Consider the following 17,660-nt stretch of genomic DNA (forward strand, 5'->3'; position numbering starts at 1 on the left):
TATGAAGGAATTCTGTAGGTTTGTTGAAACTTTAGCTACACTTAGCTTCGTTTTAAGCCATATGTCTCCATTTCTTTTGCATGATTAATTCTTGGATCATCGTTTTAACTGCAAAATATAATAGGTTATATGTTAGGTTGATTCATAATGTTTTAGTAATATTTTATCAAGAATTTATTGGATCATGCACCTGTGAAGACACATGTCTTTTGTAAAAATTATATTAAGACAACTCGATATTTATACAAGTGATTTCCCTTAATGTAAGAATATAAAAATTATTAAAAAATTTGTTTAAACTAAAATTCTTACATTATATAAATTTTAACATATCAATAATATAAATTTTAACATATCAATAATATAGTCTTTAGTATTATTATCATAATTAATAAGTGTTTTGTTTATACTTATCTGAACCTTATTTAGAGATTTCTAATCATAAATATTAGTTATTATTACTTGTTTGTTTGTAAGTGGTTTAAGTTTTGTATTATATTTTTTTATCAGGATTTATGAAACGATTTATTAAATGTTAGCAATTTTGAGTCATTTATATATATATATATATATATATATATATATATATATATATATATATATATATATATATATATATATATATATATATAACAAATCATTAAATATGTTAGGAATATTGTATTTTATTAGTTAATTAAGTAAATTATGATTAAGAACATATATGTCATAAAATGTTTATTATGTAGAGACCAATAAAATTTTAATTTGTTAAAGAGGCCAAATTGAAATTATTAAAAGACAAATTGAAATTATTAAAACTTAGGAAAAGTAACCGAAGTTATATAAATGGGTCATGGTTTCTATATGTGAGCATGCTCATTATATTCATATTCTTTTTTCTTTATCTCTATAAGGAGAGAAAAATTAAGAGGAACCTAAGATGCTCTATTTCGTAAGAGTTTATTGCTTATTAATTTTGATTTGTGCTTCATAAATTTTAATATTAGATTCTATTCTGACTTCACATAATCAATGAAAATAGTTTCATTTTATCAAATTACGTCATGTGTTTGTTTTTTCATTATAATTCTTTTTTTTTTGTATTTTTCATGGATATTGTTTTTTAGGACTTCTTAGTATTAAATTAGCATTGCTAATATGAGTATAGTTTTTTGTTAGTATATTTTTTTTTCATGTGTTAGTGTATTTATGTCATTGCTATCTTGTTTAGGTATGTTTTTGAATGGATAAATCTTGGATTGCTAAACTTTGAAATTCAGTCAACTACTCCATTAGTTTAAAAAAATTCTTAAATTTTGTTTTTGAGAATGAGGCTCATAGATATACAATTCGTTGCCAGCTTTAATGTCTCAATAGGTCCCTATTTTCGTCCCAAATTTGAAATAGGTCCCTGTTATATTTGAAGTCTTAACTAGATCCTTATTTTTGTTAATTTGATGCAAATAAATTGTAACGTCCCAAATATATACATCATGCATATATAATAAAGACGTCATCATGCATAATATAGGAAAGCAGTCAAGAGTAATTTAAGGATTACAGTCATCCTCAGAATAGTGCGGAATTGACAACAAGAGTATTAGAATTTCTCCATGAAAATCACGGAGAATTTATAACTTAAGACACACACAAATGTAATTAAACGAGTTCACGAAATAAAAACTAGTAAATCTACGCTGCAGCATTGCCGTCTCCTTCAAGAGCTGCTCCCAAAGTTTCCTCTCCACCATCTGCTCCCATCCAAGTGGATGATCATCGCCAAAGAAACATACCCAAACAGCACACAACACAAACAATGCAAGGGTGAGCTAGATATAAAAAGCATGTTATCATACATAAATTCATATAAAAGAACAGTAAATTAACATTACAAGACTTGTTACTTTATACCCCGACTTGTTACTTTATAGACCGACTCGTCCGGACTAGAATGATTACCGAGCTATGGCGGGTCTTGCACTCGTGGTGGTTTTATGGAACTTGAGCACTACCGCTCTGGCACTACCGCCTGGTGAAACTTTGGGGCACTCCCGCCCGGCCACAATCACGAGGTTAATCCGTTATCACTCACCTTGGGTCATATGGAAGCACCCAAGACTAGGACCTCCTGCTACTCCTCACCACATGGTTTAATCCTTTCTACATGAGAAGAAAGACCATTGGAGCTTCAGGATGACCCCCAAAACTGAGCTACCATGTAATCATTCTATACAACCCCAAAACACCACCATGTATCCTCTCCTTGAGGATCATGGAATTACGTCCATGAATCATATTGTTACTTTGAAACTTAACCACAATTATGAATATTCAGATACCACCACATTATCACAACAAATCCAACATATTTCATACATTCACATATTTTCAAATAAATCACGTCACAGACAATATTCCAACCATTGATACACATAATTCAACCCAAGAGCAAAGGAACTTAAAATTCAACATATTTGTAAAATACTATTTGGACAAGTACTATTCACTTGCATACTATTGGACGAACGCTCACTCAATGTTTTAAGGACGAACGCTCACTTCTATATCCAGGACGAACGCTCAAATCACTGTGTTAAGGACGAACGCTCACTTCAATATTTAGAACGAACGCTCACTCGACGAACGCTCAATGGCCGAACGCTCACTGAACGAACGTTCAACTATTTGGACGAACGCTCAACTATTTGAACGAACGCTCAACATGTAACTAAGGACGAACGCTCACTGGACGAACGCTCTAGGACGAACGCTCACTGGACGAACGCTCGCTGGAACAAACGCTCGCTGGACGAACGCTCACTTCAATATTTAAATAATACCGAACGCTCACAAACTAAGGCCGAACACTCACAAACTAAGGCCGAACGCTCAAGATCAATTACTTAGGCCGAACGCTCAACTACCGAATACCAAATTCAATATTGGACGAGCGCTCAAAGATCAAACCTTGACAAGACCGAACGCTTACTATTTATACATACAGAAACAAAATCTACTAAGACCGAATGCTAATATCACTAAAACTCAACAAGAACGAATGCTAACGAACTCCTAACAGTATGAGACCGAACGCGCAACTTGGACGAACGTTCAATATCTGGACGAACGTTCTAGATTCAAGCCTGATACTACTAAATTTACCAATTTAACAACGAACGCTCTAAGTCCATTATTCACTCAGACGAACACTCTAAATAATATTATCCAATTAAAACCGAACGCTATCATTATTAAGAGCGAACGCTACACTCACATGGATATACGAACACGAACACTCGTTGAACTGAAGACCGAACGCTACACTCAGGATGAACGCGAACACTCGTCCACCGAACGCTACACAGGATGAACACGAACACTCGCCAACCGAACGCTACACAGGATGAATACGAACGCTCATCAAACTGAAAACCGAACGCTCAGCGTACTTTGACTAAGCCATGTGGACGAACGTTCCAATTTGGCCGATTCGGGCGAACGCTCAGAACAAAAACCGAACGTTCCGAATTTGGTGCGAACGTTCAGAAAAATACCGAACGTTCAGAATTGGGCTAATTTGGGCGAACGTTCAGAAAAATACCGAACGTTCAGAATTTTGGCCGACCCCTAAATGGTCGAACCCCATTTTTTTGGACGAACGTGTTTCTGCAGAATTCTGCAGAATCACATCTGGTTTTCCAGAAACCCAGTAACTCCAATTTCATCTCCAACTCCTCATATTTGCATCAAATACAATCTATTACAACAATTAAACAAAAGATCTAGCTCCCCTTACCTCTTGAAGACTTCTTTGAATTTATCTCCAAAGGGTTTGATCTCCTTCCAACTTCAAAAGTTCTCCACTTCTCCTCTTTCCGAGAACTTGCAGCCACTCTTCCACTCCTCCAGATGCAGCACCAAAGCCTCCTTGCACTTCAGCAGCTCCCCACCTCACCTTCTCTCAGTCTTGCAGACTTCCTTTTTCCTTCCAAGCGCAAACCCATACTCTCATTTATCTCCCACAAGCCTCCATCTTTCCTTTCTTTTTCTTGTTTTTGAATGGGGAAGCAACGTTGGTTGTCTCCTTGTGGCCAACGTCCCTTCCTTCCCCCTTTCCCCCGTTGTTTTGTTTTGTTTTTTTTTTTTTATTTTTTTTTTATTTTTTTTTTATTTATTTATTTTTTTTTTAACTAACGATTCCTTACATAAATCCTTTCCGTCAATTTCAGAAAACGGCGTTAAGGAGTGCGTGACGTGGCGTGTGTGAATTCAATTTTTTAAGGTTTAATGTCTCCAATAGGTCCCTATTTTCGTCCCAAATTTGAAATAGGTCCCTGTTATAAATTAAACCTTAAAAAATTTGGAGAAATTGATGAAAAGGATTTATTTGCATCAAATTAACAAAAATAAGGATCTAATTAAGACTTCAAATATAACCGGAACTTATTGCAAATTTAGGACGAAAATAGGAACCTATTGAGACATTAAACCTTGGTTGTTGCCATCAAAGGTGGATTTATGAAATGACAAACAAAAAATATAGTTTATGAAAGTACACTAAACTGAGCGATTAAAAATAATGAAGACAATTTATCTTTAAAATTAATGCAAAACGAGCTTATGTGTATGTATAAACGTGATTATGTTAAGTAACTAACCCAGAACTCAAAAGATCAAATATACATAAATAACAAAAACTTAATATAAATATGTATCAAATATTACATTTAGCCTTTCCTATGCAATGATGTCAAGGTTTGTTTTCATGTTTACTCTTCTAATTTCTATTTGTCTTTGTTTAGAAAAAAGGTTAGTGTTTTTCATCTAACCTTTTCTTCTGTGTTCCTTTTTTGATTTTTCAGAATCCATAACAATCTATCCCGTTTCAAGGATTGAAGTTTAGTGATCGCTCTCTCTTGTTCCCAACTTACCTCAATTAACAGGTTTTAGCCATGCACTCCCTTGATTTGCCCTGTTTTTTTCCTTTTTGGATTGGGGTTTCGTTACTGTGTGTTTATGAATTGTGTTAATGTGCACTGTGTTTAGCATTCTCTCTGCTAGAGGTTGCATTTTTTGTTATTGTTTCTGCACATGCGTTTCTATGCTTATCTTTTTCAAATTTCATTTTCTGTAATAGGATTAGTAAAGCTGCGGGTTGCACAAATTGACATCATTTTCTAAATTAATGAATGAGTCAATTAGTAAATGTGACATCCCAAAAATACAGTCAGCACTATAGATTCAGAAAAATCACATTTAATAATAATTCAGTACAGTTTTTCACTAAAAACAAAAGCCAAGCCGTACTCCTTACAACACGAATCACAATCTGAAGTCGAACGCACAAATAAAAACCTGACCGAACGGTTTACACAGAACAATTACCGAACGATCGAAATAATCTTAAAAGAAAACAAGAGATGGTCGAACGACCACTCAGTTCAACAAAATACAATGCTGGTCGAGCGGTCTCACTGCTCGATCTTCACTTCGGCATCAACCAGGTTCTCTTCGTTTAACGCATCTTCCAAACGCTCATCTCCCTCTGCTCACATCCACACGGATGATCATTGCAATGACAAGACGGACGTACAAATACAATAGACAACACAAGGAAAACGAAAGGGTAAGCTTATATAATTTAACTCATGCATCAACATAGAATTTCAAGTAAACAATTCATCATACATGCATATTTCAACATACACATTCATTACATAACAACCCACTTAAACGTACTCACTAAATAAAACTCAACACGACTGACTGTCCGGACTGTATGAAATCTGCGTAGTTACAGGCGTTCGCGCACCCGGGTGGTGTGGTAACTGGCATCCTCATCAGCTGCCACCCGAGGTTAGTACGTTCGTCCAAAGTACCCCTAAGGATGACGACCTCCTGCCATTCCCACGCATGACATGCCCCTCTACTTGAGGAAGATCACTCACGGAATATCAGGATCGAACAGCCAGCATTAACTTCCCACAGTCATACTTTACAATTTCCAATAATTTCCAAGAGTCGTTCCTACCGGGAACGCTCTTTCAAAAATCAAAACTTTCCATTCATCTCATATACTCTTCATCATTTACTAATCATCATTTATCATTCATCATTTATTGTTCATCATTCACTATTCATAATTCCTTAGTCATCATTCCATAATCATTTTCATCATTAATAAGGAAGCCATTAAAACGAACGTTCTGTCCCCAATAAGACCGAGGACGAACGCTGTGAGCCGAGACCCAAAAAGGACGCTCGTTCGAATCAAAGAACGAACGGTTTAAGTTCAGAAATGTACAAGTCTGGTACTGTTCACTGGACGAACGCTATTTGTGGAAAATAGTACGAGCACTCAAAATGATACCGAGCACTATTCGGACGAACGCTCAATTCAAAACCGAGCACTATTAGGACGAACGCTCTGTTCAAAAACCGAGCATATTTAAGACGGACGTTCAATTTGAGACCGAGCACCAACTATAGCGAACGCTCAGTTCAGAACCGAGCGCCATTTTGGACGAACGTTCAATTAAGGACCGAGCGCCATTTTGGACGATCGTTCGGTGTAAGACCGAACCCCAATTTGAACGAACGCTCACATTTAAGCCGAGCACACGAAAAGACGAACGCTCATATCAGGCAATATTTGGACGAACGTTCAGTCTGAGACCGAACGTTAATAACTTTAAATAATAGATTTTATGAACGGAAATGAACTATTTCAAACATATAAGATATAACAAAGTTTGGCCGAACGCTCAACAGAGCAGTAGGACAAGAGTACGCTCGTCCTAGACCCTAGGTCATTCCAAATGAACGAATCCCATTTTTGACTATTAAAAAGGGAAACCGAACGGTCAAAGACCGTTCAATACGAACATTCAATATGAAGGGAAACTCTTTTTCAATTCATTTACATTCCAGTTCATTTCTCATCATACAGTTTCATAAATTCCATTCGTTCAAGTCATGGTACAATTTACAATCTTCATATAGTTCATATCATCCAAGTCTCATGTATTTCATACAACAAACGTAAACTTAGTCATATTCATTTTCACTCAGTAAACAACGAACGTTCATGCAGCTCCAATCACAGCACATCATGCAATATATTCATACAGTAATTAACGAACGTTCAAACGAAGCACTCAACATGAATTAAATCAGATAAGCTTCCCTTACCTGGAAAATGGCGAACGTTCACAGACGTACACAATTACACCTTTCCACTATAAATCCCCCGCTCGTCAACGCTCGCCCAAACCAAGCTACAATGGATGAACGCATGAGCAACGCATGAGCGAACGCTCGTCAGGCTAAAGAAAACGAGCGTTCAAATCAACTTGAACGAACGTTCAATTTGTCTAGTTTTGGACGAACGTCCAATTTGAAACCAAATTGGACGAACGTCCAATTTGAAACCAAATTGGACGAACGCGATTCTGCAGATTCTGCAGAATTGCAGGTTTTCCAGAAAACCAGAAAACCTCCATTTTTAACTCTAAAGCTTTTAGATTTCTACAAAAACAGTAAGGTTAACTAATCAAAACAAAAATCTAGCACCCCTTACCTCTTGAAGACTTCCTTTGTGAATTCTTTGAGTCTAACTCTTCCAAAACTTGCAGCTCCAAGCAATTCCACCAAGCTTTGAACTTCTCCTTCTCTCACAAAAATGGCAGCAAGGTAGCAAGGCTTCTTCTCCATTTCAGAAACCAGTACCTCCTTTTATCTTTCAAGCTTGCATGGTGCCAAACACAAGAGAATCACGGACGTTTTCTTGCTCCCCACTTCCAAAAAGACAACTCTCGTGACTTCTAATTGCTTCCTCCTGCCCCCTTCAATAATGCAGCTCAATAAATGAAAGGGTGGTGCCCACCATGTCCCCACCATTCCCAAAATTTACGGGTCTTACAGTAAACCTTATGGGGATGTTGATGTCCATGACAAAGACGATAATGTAACCGAATTTATTAGAGTAAATATTATTAGTATAATTACAATATTGTTTTTTGCTTTTACAAAACTATGTACCTGACGCAGAATGCCTTGTCTAAAACTATGACAATGGAGAAGGCAGATTGAAAGCCGAATGCATACATGGTTTGTCTTCCGACATTGAAGACACAGTTTCTCTCGAAGAAGCACCAATGCCTCTTTCTCCTAAACTTGTGTGGTTCCATGGAACAACTCCATCAAATACAGGCACAAATCCACCTCTCTGGTCTCTACCAAGACACACACACTCTCTCAGAACTCGTCTACTTTTGCTCCCTCTCTCCCTCCAAGAACCTCCGCCACGCTCGGGCACTTGTGCACCATGCTGCCACCCCATCACCCATTTCGTGGAACATTCTCATCCGAGGCTACGCCGCGAGCGATTCCCCCCTTGAAGCTTTTTGGGTATTTCAGAAAATGCGAGAACGTGGTGCCATGCCTAACAAACTCACCTTCCCTTTCCTCATTAAGTCTTGTGCTGCAGCTACTGCACTTGGTGAAGGGAAGCAGGTTCATGCGGACGCTTTTAAGTGTGGTTTGGACTCTGACGTGTACGTTGGTAACAATTTGATTAACTTCTATGGGTGTTGTAAGAGGATTGTGGATGCAAGAAAGGTGTTTGATGAAATGCCGGAGAGAACAGTTGTTTCTTGGAACTCGGTCATCACTGCGTGTGTTGAGAGTCTTTGGTTGGATGAGGGGATTGAGTATTTTTTCAGGATGTGGGGTTGTGGGTTTGAGCCTGATGAGACTTCCATGGTGTTGTTATTATCTGCTTGTGCTGAGTTGGGGTACTTGAGTTTGGGAAGATGGGCTCATTCTCAGTTGGTTTTGAGAGGGATGGTTCTGAGTGTTCAGTTGGGTACTGCTCTTGTTGACATGTATGGGAAGTCTGGGGCTTTGGGCTATGCAAGGTTTGTTTTTGAGAGAATGGAAAAGAGGAATGTGTGGACATGGAGTGCAATGATATTGGGGTTGGCTCAACACGGGTTTGCTGAGGAAGCCCTTGCGCTGTTTGCAATGATGAGTATCAATAACAATCATGATATATGCCCAAATTATGTGACCTATCTCGGGGTTCTTTGTGCTTGTAGCCATGCTGGGATGGTAGATGAGGGTTGCCAGTATTTTCATGACATGGAATGTGTGCATGGGATCAAGCCCCTGATGATGCATTATGGAGTCATGGTTGATGTATTGGGTCGTGCTGGTCGTCTTGAAGAAGCTTATTGGTTTATACAGATGATGCCTATTGAGCCTGATCCGGTTGTGTGGAGGACATTGCTAAGTGCATGCGCTATACATGATGTGCATGACCATGCTGGGATTGGAGAAAGAGTGAGAAAGAGGTTACTTAGGATGGAGCCAAGGAGGGGAGGGAATTTGGTTATTGTTGCTAACATGTACGCTGAAGTGGGTATGTGGGAGAAAGCAACAAATGTGAGGAGGGTGATGAGAAATGGAGGAATGAAGAAATTGGCTGGGGAGAGTTGTGTGGACTTAGGTGGCTCCATGCATAGGTTCTTCGCGGGCTATGATCCTTGCCCAGATTTGATGTCCGTTTATCATCTACTCGATGGATTGAACTTGCACTTGAAAATGGTTAACTGATACTTGCTATAGTAGTTGCTTTCAATGAATTCTGCTTGGTGGATATTGAAATTAGAAAAACACCCATAGGTTAGTTCTTTCGAAATCATTTTTGTTGACAATTTCTGTGACTAAATGCTCTTACCATTTATTTCTATATTGTATCTATGATTTTGTCACACCAGGAATTTTTGTGGCTATTTTATTCACGTTTACCCCATTTCTGACATTTTCAAATTCCATCCCTTGTTGCAAAATGACGAGTCTATATAGCAAACCCGTGAAGCATTCATTATCACCAAAGTTTTCCTTCATTTCTTGGTTCCAGGTATATTTCAGATCTTACTGTACTTTTTTTCCTAAATACATGCATAATCTTCCTGATGCTAGATACTTAAACAGAAAGACATCAAAGCTATATAATTTAGTTAGCAAACTAAACCAACGATTGGCAATTGAAAGTAGGCATGTGGATTGAGAGTCCTAGATGAAGGAGGCATGGATAAGCTTAATCTACCATTCCATAAAGAAAAACCATTTGAAGATTGTTTACAGTAATTATTTTAGGTTCAAAAGGAAGATTGATTCTAGGAGATGATAATTAGGTAACTTATCCACGGCTGAAAGTAAACAATTCTCTGTCAAAACTAACTTCTATACTCATAGTTATGTATAATCTCATCCTACTTTGATACAAAGCTATATATATTCTTGGGTACTTGAACTATACTCATGCTTCGATCATTTCCCTCACAGGAATTCTATCTATCTTAATGGAAGAAATATCCGTGAATTCTGATAATAGAGCTTTAAATTCATCTCCATTAAGGGTTTCCTTTTCAAGTAGCACATCTACTAACTTGTCAATTGCATCACGGTTATTCCTTATGTGATTCTTTGCAATTTCATATGCTGTCTCTATTATCTCCCTCACTGAGTTATCAATGTCTTCAGCTAGTTTCTCTGACAGTGAGTTCCTAGCCAGCATCCTAAGCACCACATCACTACTTTGCACTGCAGGATCAATCAATGCCCATGGCCCTATCTTTGACATGCCAAACACTGTTACCATCTGTTGCAAAAGTTATAACAACTTTCAGCACTGTCATTTCTAAAACATCCGTTGCCATATGTTTTTGTCGACAATACTAACCTGTCTTGCTATTTGTGTAATTTGTTGCAAGTCCCCAGCAGCTCCAGTGGTTATCTCAGTTTCACCAAATATGACTTCCTCTGCTGCTCTGCCTCCTAAGCCTCCAACTATTCTAGCAAAAAGTTTGTTCTTAGAGACTAGAGAAGAATCTTCATCAGGTATGAACCATGTTAAACCCCGGGCTTGACCTCTGGGAACTAGTGTGACTTTTTGTACTGGATCATGTCCTGGTGTCAGTGTCCTACATAGAGTAAACATTGTTAAGTTACATCCCAAATGCAAGAGGGTCGATCAATATGAAGTACTTCAAATATCACTCTCAAAAGGTATGTTCTGTGGACCTTCTGTTTTTATTTTCATTCCTTTATTTTATAATGAAAAACTTGGAAATACAATGAAAAAACAAAGGTCAATTCCTCAAAAACGTATTGACCTTCAATTTTTCTAGCAACTACGGACAAACATCATGTTTTGTTCTAAATTTTTCTATTACCGTATGTATTTGATGTACTTACGCGCAAACAGCATGTCCAATTTCATGGTAAGCCACCAGAATTTTGCTCCTGCCATCAGTCATCTTGGTTCCTTCCATGCCTGCCACAATGCGATCTATGGAGTGATCAATTTCTTTGAGTGTGATCTTATCTTTGCCTCTTCGACCAGCAAGAATGGCGGCTTCATTCATGAGGTTTGCCAGGTCTGCACCACTGAATCCTGGAGTTCTCATGGCAATGACACTAAGAGAAACATCCTTGTCAAGCTTCTTGTTTTTACTATGAACTTTCAATATGTCTTCCCTCCCTTTTATATCTGGTAATTCAACAGTGACCTATTGGAACAATTATAAAACAAATAATGTATTTCTTGTCTCCTCCTTAACTTCAATTAGTGATAGAAGAAATCATTTATCTGCTGATATATAATATTTTATATTCTCATCCTATCACATTTTTTTTTTCAGCAACCAACCACAAATCATTAAGTATAGTTATTAGAAAAGGCACGTTATGATTTCTGATTAGATGAATACACAGAAAGTAAACTCATTGTCATGAGATTCCATAATTATACCTGCCTATCGAACCTGCCAGGTCTAAGCAATGCTGAATCAAGAATTTCAGGTCTGTTAGTGGCAGCAATTACTATAACGCCAGTGTTTCCAGTAAAACCATCCATTTCAGTGAGCAACTGATTCAGTGTTTGTTCTCTTTCATCGTTTCCTCCACCTATACCGGTTCCTCTCTTCCTTCCTACAGCATCTATCTCATCAATGAACACCAAACATGGTGAATTTTGCTTGGCCTTATTGAACAAATCCCTCACCCTTGAGGCCCCTACACCCACAAACATCTCAACGAACTCCGATCCAGATAGGGAGAAGAAAGGAACCCCAGCCTCTCCTGCAATTGCCTTGGCCAGCAATGTCTTTCCAGTCCCCGGAGGCCCTACCAAAAGAACCCCTTTCGGAATTTTGGCTCCAACGGCTGAAAACTTCTCTGGGGTCTTCAAGAACTCAACAATCTCTTGGAAATCTTGCTTGGCTTCATCAACTCCTGCTACATCCTCAAATGTCACTCCCGTATTTGGTTCCATCTCAAACTTTGCCTTGCTCCTGAAGTTAATATCATCAGAGGAAATAATGTTAGGTTGCTCAATATAGTAGTTTATACCTATGTGGAAGTGACATACTAAAAACAAACAGTTATACAAGAACATATACTCCTTTTAAAGTCATCTTACTTGCCATGAAATATCAACATTCTCATTGCTTACTTTGATTGCGAGTATTATTGAGAGAAAAAATAAATTAGTCTTGAACTGATTGGTGAGCACTAATTTGTCTCTCAGTTCACCTGCTTGAGAATTATGAAACCATTTTTATGTTATGTTTTCGAATTACGAAACCATTTTCTCAAAAACTCTTCTTGAACTATTTATAAATATAACATTTTCTTGAGCTTATTAGTGAATTACTTCAAAACCAGCTGACTGAAAAACTAGTTCAGGAACTGATTCACCCAATCCCAAGAACCGGTTGAGTTGAGTTCTTGAATTATAACAAGTTTGATTCAGTTCTTTGCGATAAAGTGAACCATCAACAGCCTTACTTAGCATATGCTAGTTTTTCCTATTTTAATTCCTTAGTGAAAAAATAAGAAGGAAAATTACAATTAAAAATACTGAATGACTCTGCATGCATACCCAATATTTGCTAGTTGCTACTTATACTTATTGCTATAGCCATACCTTCCTAGTCCAAAGGGCAAGTTGGGGCCACCAGCAGGATTATTAATTGATGTCCTCAAGAGTAGAGAACCAAGCAGAATCAAAGGAAAGGCCAAATTTCCCAACAAGTCAAGTAGTGCAGGCCACCAACTAACTTCCAAGGGATAAGCAGCAAAATCAACATTTTTATCTTTCATTTTCCTGATCAAGTCCTGAGGCAAACCAGGTAACTGAATTTTGACTCTTTGCATTTTTTCCAATGTTGCATTGTATATCTCTGCAATAGCAACTGTTCCATTTTCAAAGAGGTCGACCTTCTTCACAGCACCTTCATCCAAGTATTGCAGGAACCTTGAGTAAGAGATTCTGTTTGATGTGGAAGCAGCTGGGCTCTCAGGCTCAGCTCTTGTGGATTGAGCAACAGAAAGCCCAGCCAATGCTGGGCCCAACCCAATAACAGCTGAGGATAAAAGCTTCCTCTTGCTGATGACTTTGTTATCTAACAAAGATTGTTTGCATGATTTCTGGCTGTGGCTGGCTTTTGTGAGGTGAGGATCCTTGGAAGGGTCTTGAGGCTTGTGGAACAAAGTGGGGGCGACTGACAAACATAGTGCCGGAGACATTTTTTTAACTCTAAATGCTCGCCAATCTGTTGATTGGGTATTTACTATTTAGTGATGAAGTGTTACTGCAAGTGTGTGATGGTAATGCACCTTTCTTCAGTGGCTTGATTAGTATGCAAAAATTGATTCGGAGGGAAGAAGTAGAGTTTGCTTAAAAAGGAGAGGGAAATGGAACCTTCGGGTACCTTAATTTGAACTTAGTTTGATTAAGTTTTTTTTTTCACTTGTCCAGTTTTTTTGTTCATGAAGGATCTACTATGTTCATGTATCTTTGGCTACTTCTTTTGTCCTTTCTTTGCCTGTTTAGAAGTGGTAAGATTGATGGATAGGATTGTCCATGGAAAAAAGCGAAGGGAGAAGATGGTTGTAGAAGATATCAACAAAATTTCCTGCGTAAGTCACAACACAACCACACACTTGGAAGAACCGGTATTGGTAGCGTTGATTGATTGGACTTCTTATACACCAAAATCATCTCATGTGAATCGCAGGTTCAAATGTTGCCACCTAATAAATTCATATACTTTTGTTGAAATCATTGGTATAGGATATGAGAATTTATTGATATAGGATATGTACTTCTGTTTCCGGGTTATAATTATGGACGTTTATAAACTAAAATATATTCGTTCTAATTTTTAAATACACTTCATTGTTGGGTAAATTCTATGTATGTCCTTTTACAAAAAGCTACTATCAACTTTTAATATTTATGAAACTCGCGTAAAGTTTTTCAATAATAAAAAGTTTATAATTATGAATTTTCTTATTTTAATTTAGAAGATACATACTCCAAAAAAAAAATCCTGATTAGTTTAAAAAATATTTAGATTGATCGTTTTCTGCTTTAAATTATTGAAACATTGTTTATTTGACTCTTTAAATTTTTTGTTATTTTAATATTGAACTCTTTGATAGTATTATGTTTATTTCTTTATTTTTTTTTTAAATCAATAAATATTTAAAAAAGTACATATGGAAATATCAATATATTTTACCTTAAAGAAATAGACATATATAGTCCAATGTCCTTTGGCATGACAAGAGGAAGAAACATAAAAACCAAGAGTACTTTAATGAGAAATAAGACAAGCAAATAGAGTCACCGATGAGGAGTAAGAAGTTAAACATCCTAACAACTTTCCTCAGAAAAAATTCAAGTTAGTCTTAATTGTTAATGTAGGTAAGTGAGATTGGCATGGAGCTCATGGGATTACATATCTTTAATTGTGCTGTGTATGAAGTTACTAACAAAAGATAACATAACAATTAACTTTTCTGTTGAAATGGGTTATGAGAGTTAAAAAGACAAGGACAAAATTTGAAAAGGATCATTATCACAGGAAAATGTATTATGGCAGTAGACCATGTGGCAAAGGGAAGAAAGTGCAAGAAAGGGATAACCAATGTTCTGTATAGCAGCACTACATTTGGTGTTGGAAGTGATATATACCAAATCGTAAGAACTTCTTACAATTTTCTTCTCTCTCTTTTCCTTAATTTTACTCAAATCGGACCCATGTCTACATTAAAAGTTGGCTTTTTATGTTGTTAAAACTTATTTGTTCTTCCAAATTGTAAACTGCAAAAGCATAACGTAATTGTATGGATAATAAAGGCGAGTTTTATAGGTGGGTTTACAGATAAAAATATCTTTCAAATGTAAGAAAGAGAGACGTAATTCGATGCAGTGTTTTTTTTTTCTTTTAATTAATGTTTCCGAATTCGTTCTGAAAATCCGTCTAATAAATGCTAAATATATGCAAGCTTTCTATGGAGAAAGAACAACGTTTGTTACTTGTTACGTAGGTAAATCACAATTCAAAAGATTATTTAAGTGGCCCATACTATTGACAGCAAAAGTTAGTTCCTCCAAGAAAGTGAAGAATTCCGGTACGAAATTTAATGTATAATTAGAGCTGTTCCATCACCAACTTCAATCAATCCTTAGCGATTTTTCCACCTTCTGTATCCAGTTTTGCTCAAATGTCAGAAAAACATTCCAACAATTCATCCGTGAATGTGCCTTTAGTAGCCGATAATGGCGAGTTGGCTCAGCATAAAACCATAACCTATCCTCCTTCTGCACAAGACACTGTATCCTTCTTTCACACTTGTCTGAACGGACTCAATGCAATAGCAGGTTCCATTATTTACAACACATGTTCTTTATCTATATAAACTTCTTTTTTTCAGTTACCTCAATGTTTGGTTTGCAGGTGTAGGTATACTCTCAGTTCCTTACGCTCTTGCATCTGGAGGATGGTTAAGCTTGGTTCTTTTGTTTGGAATTGCCACTGCAGCACTTTACACGGGCACGTTGATAAAAAGATGCATGGTTATGAATACGAATATCAGAAGCTATCCTGATATAGGTGAACTTGCATTTGGAAAGACAGGAAGGCTAATAGTGTCAGTATCCATGTATACTGAACTATATCTAGTTTCAATAGGATTCTTGATTCTAGAAGGTGATAACTTGAGTAACTTGTTCCCCAATGCGAAGGTTCAGATAGCTGGCTTAGCAATTGCAGGGAAACAATTCTTTGTGATATTGGTTTCCCTTATCATCTTGCCCACAGTTTGGTTGGACAACTTGAGTCTACTCTCTTATGTATCTGCAAGTGGAGTCTTCGCTTCTGTTCTCATCATCCTTTCAATAACATGGACTGCAACATTTGATGGAGTTGGTTTTCATCATAAAGGAACTCTTGTCCGTTGGAATGGTCTCCCCACAGCTGTTAGCTTGTATGCCTTCTGTTATTGTGCACATCCTGTCTTTCCCACCTTGTACAATTCCATAAGAAACAAACATCATTTCACTAATGTAAGTACTTCTGTTTGATTTGAATAACATTGGTTAATTTAATCCTATGTAATAATGAAGTTTATATTTTATAATACTAGGTCTTAACTGGCTGCTTTCTCTTAACCACTGTGGGCTATGCATCCATGGCTATAGTGGGTTATTTAATGTTTGGTGAGGAGGTTGAGTCACAAGTAACACTGAACCTGCCTCTGAACAAAGTTAGCTCAAAAGTAGCAATATACACAACGTTGATGAATCCCATATCGAAGTTTGCTTTGATGGCAACACCTATTACGAATGCTTTAAAAGACTTGCTTCCAAGGAGGTACAAGAATAGGGTGACGAGCATCTTAGTTAGCACAGTGTTGGTAATGAGCACCACCATTGCTGCCCTTGCTGTTCCTTTCTTTGGGTCTCTGATGTCACTGGTTGGAGCCTTTCTAAGTGTCACAGCTTCTATTCTGCTTCCATGCTTGTGCTACTTGAAGATTTCGGGCACTTACAGGAACTTTGGGTGTGAGAGTGTAGTCATAGTGATACTAATAATGGCAGCTTTAGCAATGGCAATATCTGGGACATACACCTCTTTCATGGAAATAGCACACCACCTAGTTCAACTATGATCCAATCAAATAACACTGTGCATGAAGAACCCGTCGGTTCATTAAATTGAAACACTAACTCCCATGAATAAAAGGACTCACACTTATGTAACAAATAAAAGAACAACTGTTTGCTTTTATTTTCAATCCTATGATTGGAATAAATGTGTCACCTTTTAGCATCGTTGTGGTTGAAATCTGAATTTTCCACTTTAAATTATTAAATGAATTTACCATTTAAGTATGATAGAGTTTTTAACTGCAAAAGCACTGTCACGTCCTCAAATAATGATCCCAGTGTAAATAAGAACGACGGGGAGATTCTTTTTTGAAGTCCTCCTCTTTAACTGTATTTCTCTATTTATTTGATGAGATTTAATCTCTCTCTTTTTTCTGTAATTTATCTAAATGAGATTTGTATTTCAGTGAATTCCAGAATTGAGTAATGATTATAAAATACACTAAAACAATGTAAGTTATACTAATTACTTTAATTTTTATAATTAAAATACACTAAATTATTAAAAATAAAAGATACATATAAATATACTAAATTATTAAAATAGTTTACCATTTTCTATCATTATTAATTTATTCAAAAAAAAAAATCAAAATAGTGATTACTTTTAAAAAAGTAAGTTAACAACTCTTATATTATAAGGGATAAAATA

The 17,660-nt window shown here is 36.8% G+C and overlaps 3 protein-coding genes and 1 long non-coding RNA gene across 6 annotated transcripts; 2 read left to right on the top strand and 2 right to left on the bottom strand.

The window, feature by feature from the left end:
• Positions 1-1,474: 1,474 nt before the first annotated feature.
• LOC128195468 (uncharacterized) lies at positions 1,475-7,993 on the bottom strand. 2 transcript variants are annotated; one of them, XR_008247042.1, is made up of 3 exons: positions 7,562-7,993; positions 7,174-7,259; positions 1,475-1,733 (listed from the first exon to the last, which is right to left on the bottom strand). It is a non-coding gene; the product is annotated as an uncharacterized LOC128195468 (long non-coding RNA). The 2 variants fall into 2 exon arrangements; XR_008247043.1 differs by lacking the exon at positions 1,475-1,733 and adding an exon at positions 5,258-5,527.
• LOC128195467 (pentatricopeptide repeat-containing protein At2g36730) lies at positions 4,617-14,223 on the top strand. 2 transcript variants are annotated; one of them, XM_052873166.1, is made up of 5 exons: positions 4,617-4,925; positions 8,032-9,666; positions 9,850-9,904; positions 10,761-13,181; positions 13,303-14,223. In XM_052873166.1, the coding sequence occupies exon 2, from the start codon at positions 8,089-8,091 to the stop codon at positions 9,595-9,597; it is 1,509 nt and encodes a 502-aa protein (XP_052729126.1). In that variant the 5' UTR covers positions 4,617-4,925; positions 8,032-8,088; the 3' UTR covers positions 9,598-9,666; positions 9,850-9,904; positions 10,761-13,181; positions 13,303-14,223. The 2 variants fall into 2 exon arrangements, with proteins under 2 accessions (XP_052729126.1, XP_052729125.1); XM_052873165.1 differs by having other exon boundaries at positions 8,032-9,904; positions 12,985-13,181.
• On the bottom strand, positions 10,203-13,578 carry LOC128195466 (ATP-dependent zinc metalloprotease FTSH 6, chloroplastic). The gene is made up of 5 exons (XM_052873164.1): positions 12,977-13,578; positions 11,801-12,341; positions 11,245-11,558; positions 10,730-10,970; positions 10,203-10,648 (listed from the first exon to the last, which is right to left on the bottom strand). Exons 1-5 carry the CDS (start codon positions 13,576-13,578, stop codon positions 10,307-10,309), a joined length of 2,040 nt encoding a protein of 679 aa, XP_052729124.1. The 3' UTR covers positions 10,203-10,306.
• A 702-nt stretch (positions 14,224-14,925) lies between the features above and the next one.
• Positions 14,926-17,194, top strand: LOC108327163 (amino acid transporter AVT1I). The gene is made up of 5 exons (XM_052873167.1): positions 14,926-15,037; positions 15,388-15,471; positions 15,555-15,721; positions 15,798-16,405; positions 16,486-17,194. Exons 3-5 carry the CDS (start codon positions 15,565-15,567, stop codon positions 17,008-17,010), a joined length of 1,290 nt encoding a protein of 429 aa, XP_052729127.1. The 5' UTR covers positions 14,926-15,037; positions 15,388-15,471; positions 15,555-15,564; the 3' UTR covers positions 17,011-17,194.
• Positions 17,195-17,660: the final 466 nt, after the last annotated feature.

Source organism: Vigna angularis, chromosome 2 (genome assembly GCF_016808095.1).
Source record: "Vigna angularis cultivar LongXiaoDou No.4 chromosome 2, ASM1680809v1, whole genome shotgun sequence".
NCBI lineage: Eukaryota > Viridiplantae > Streptophyta > Magnoliopsida > Fabales > Fabaceae > Vigna > Vigna angularis.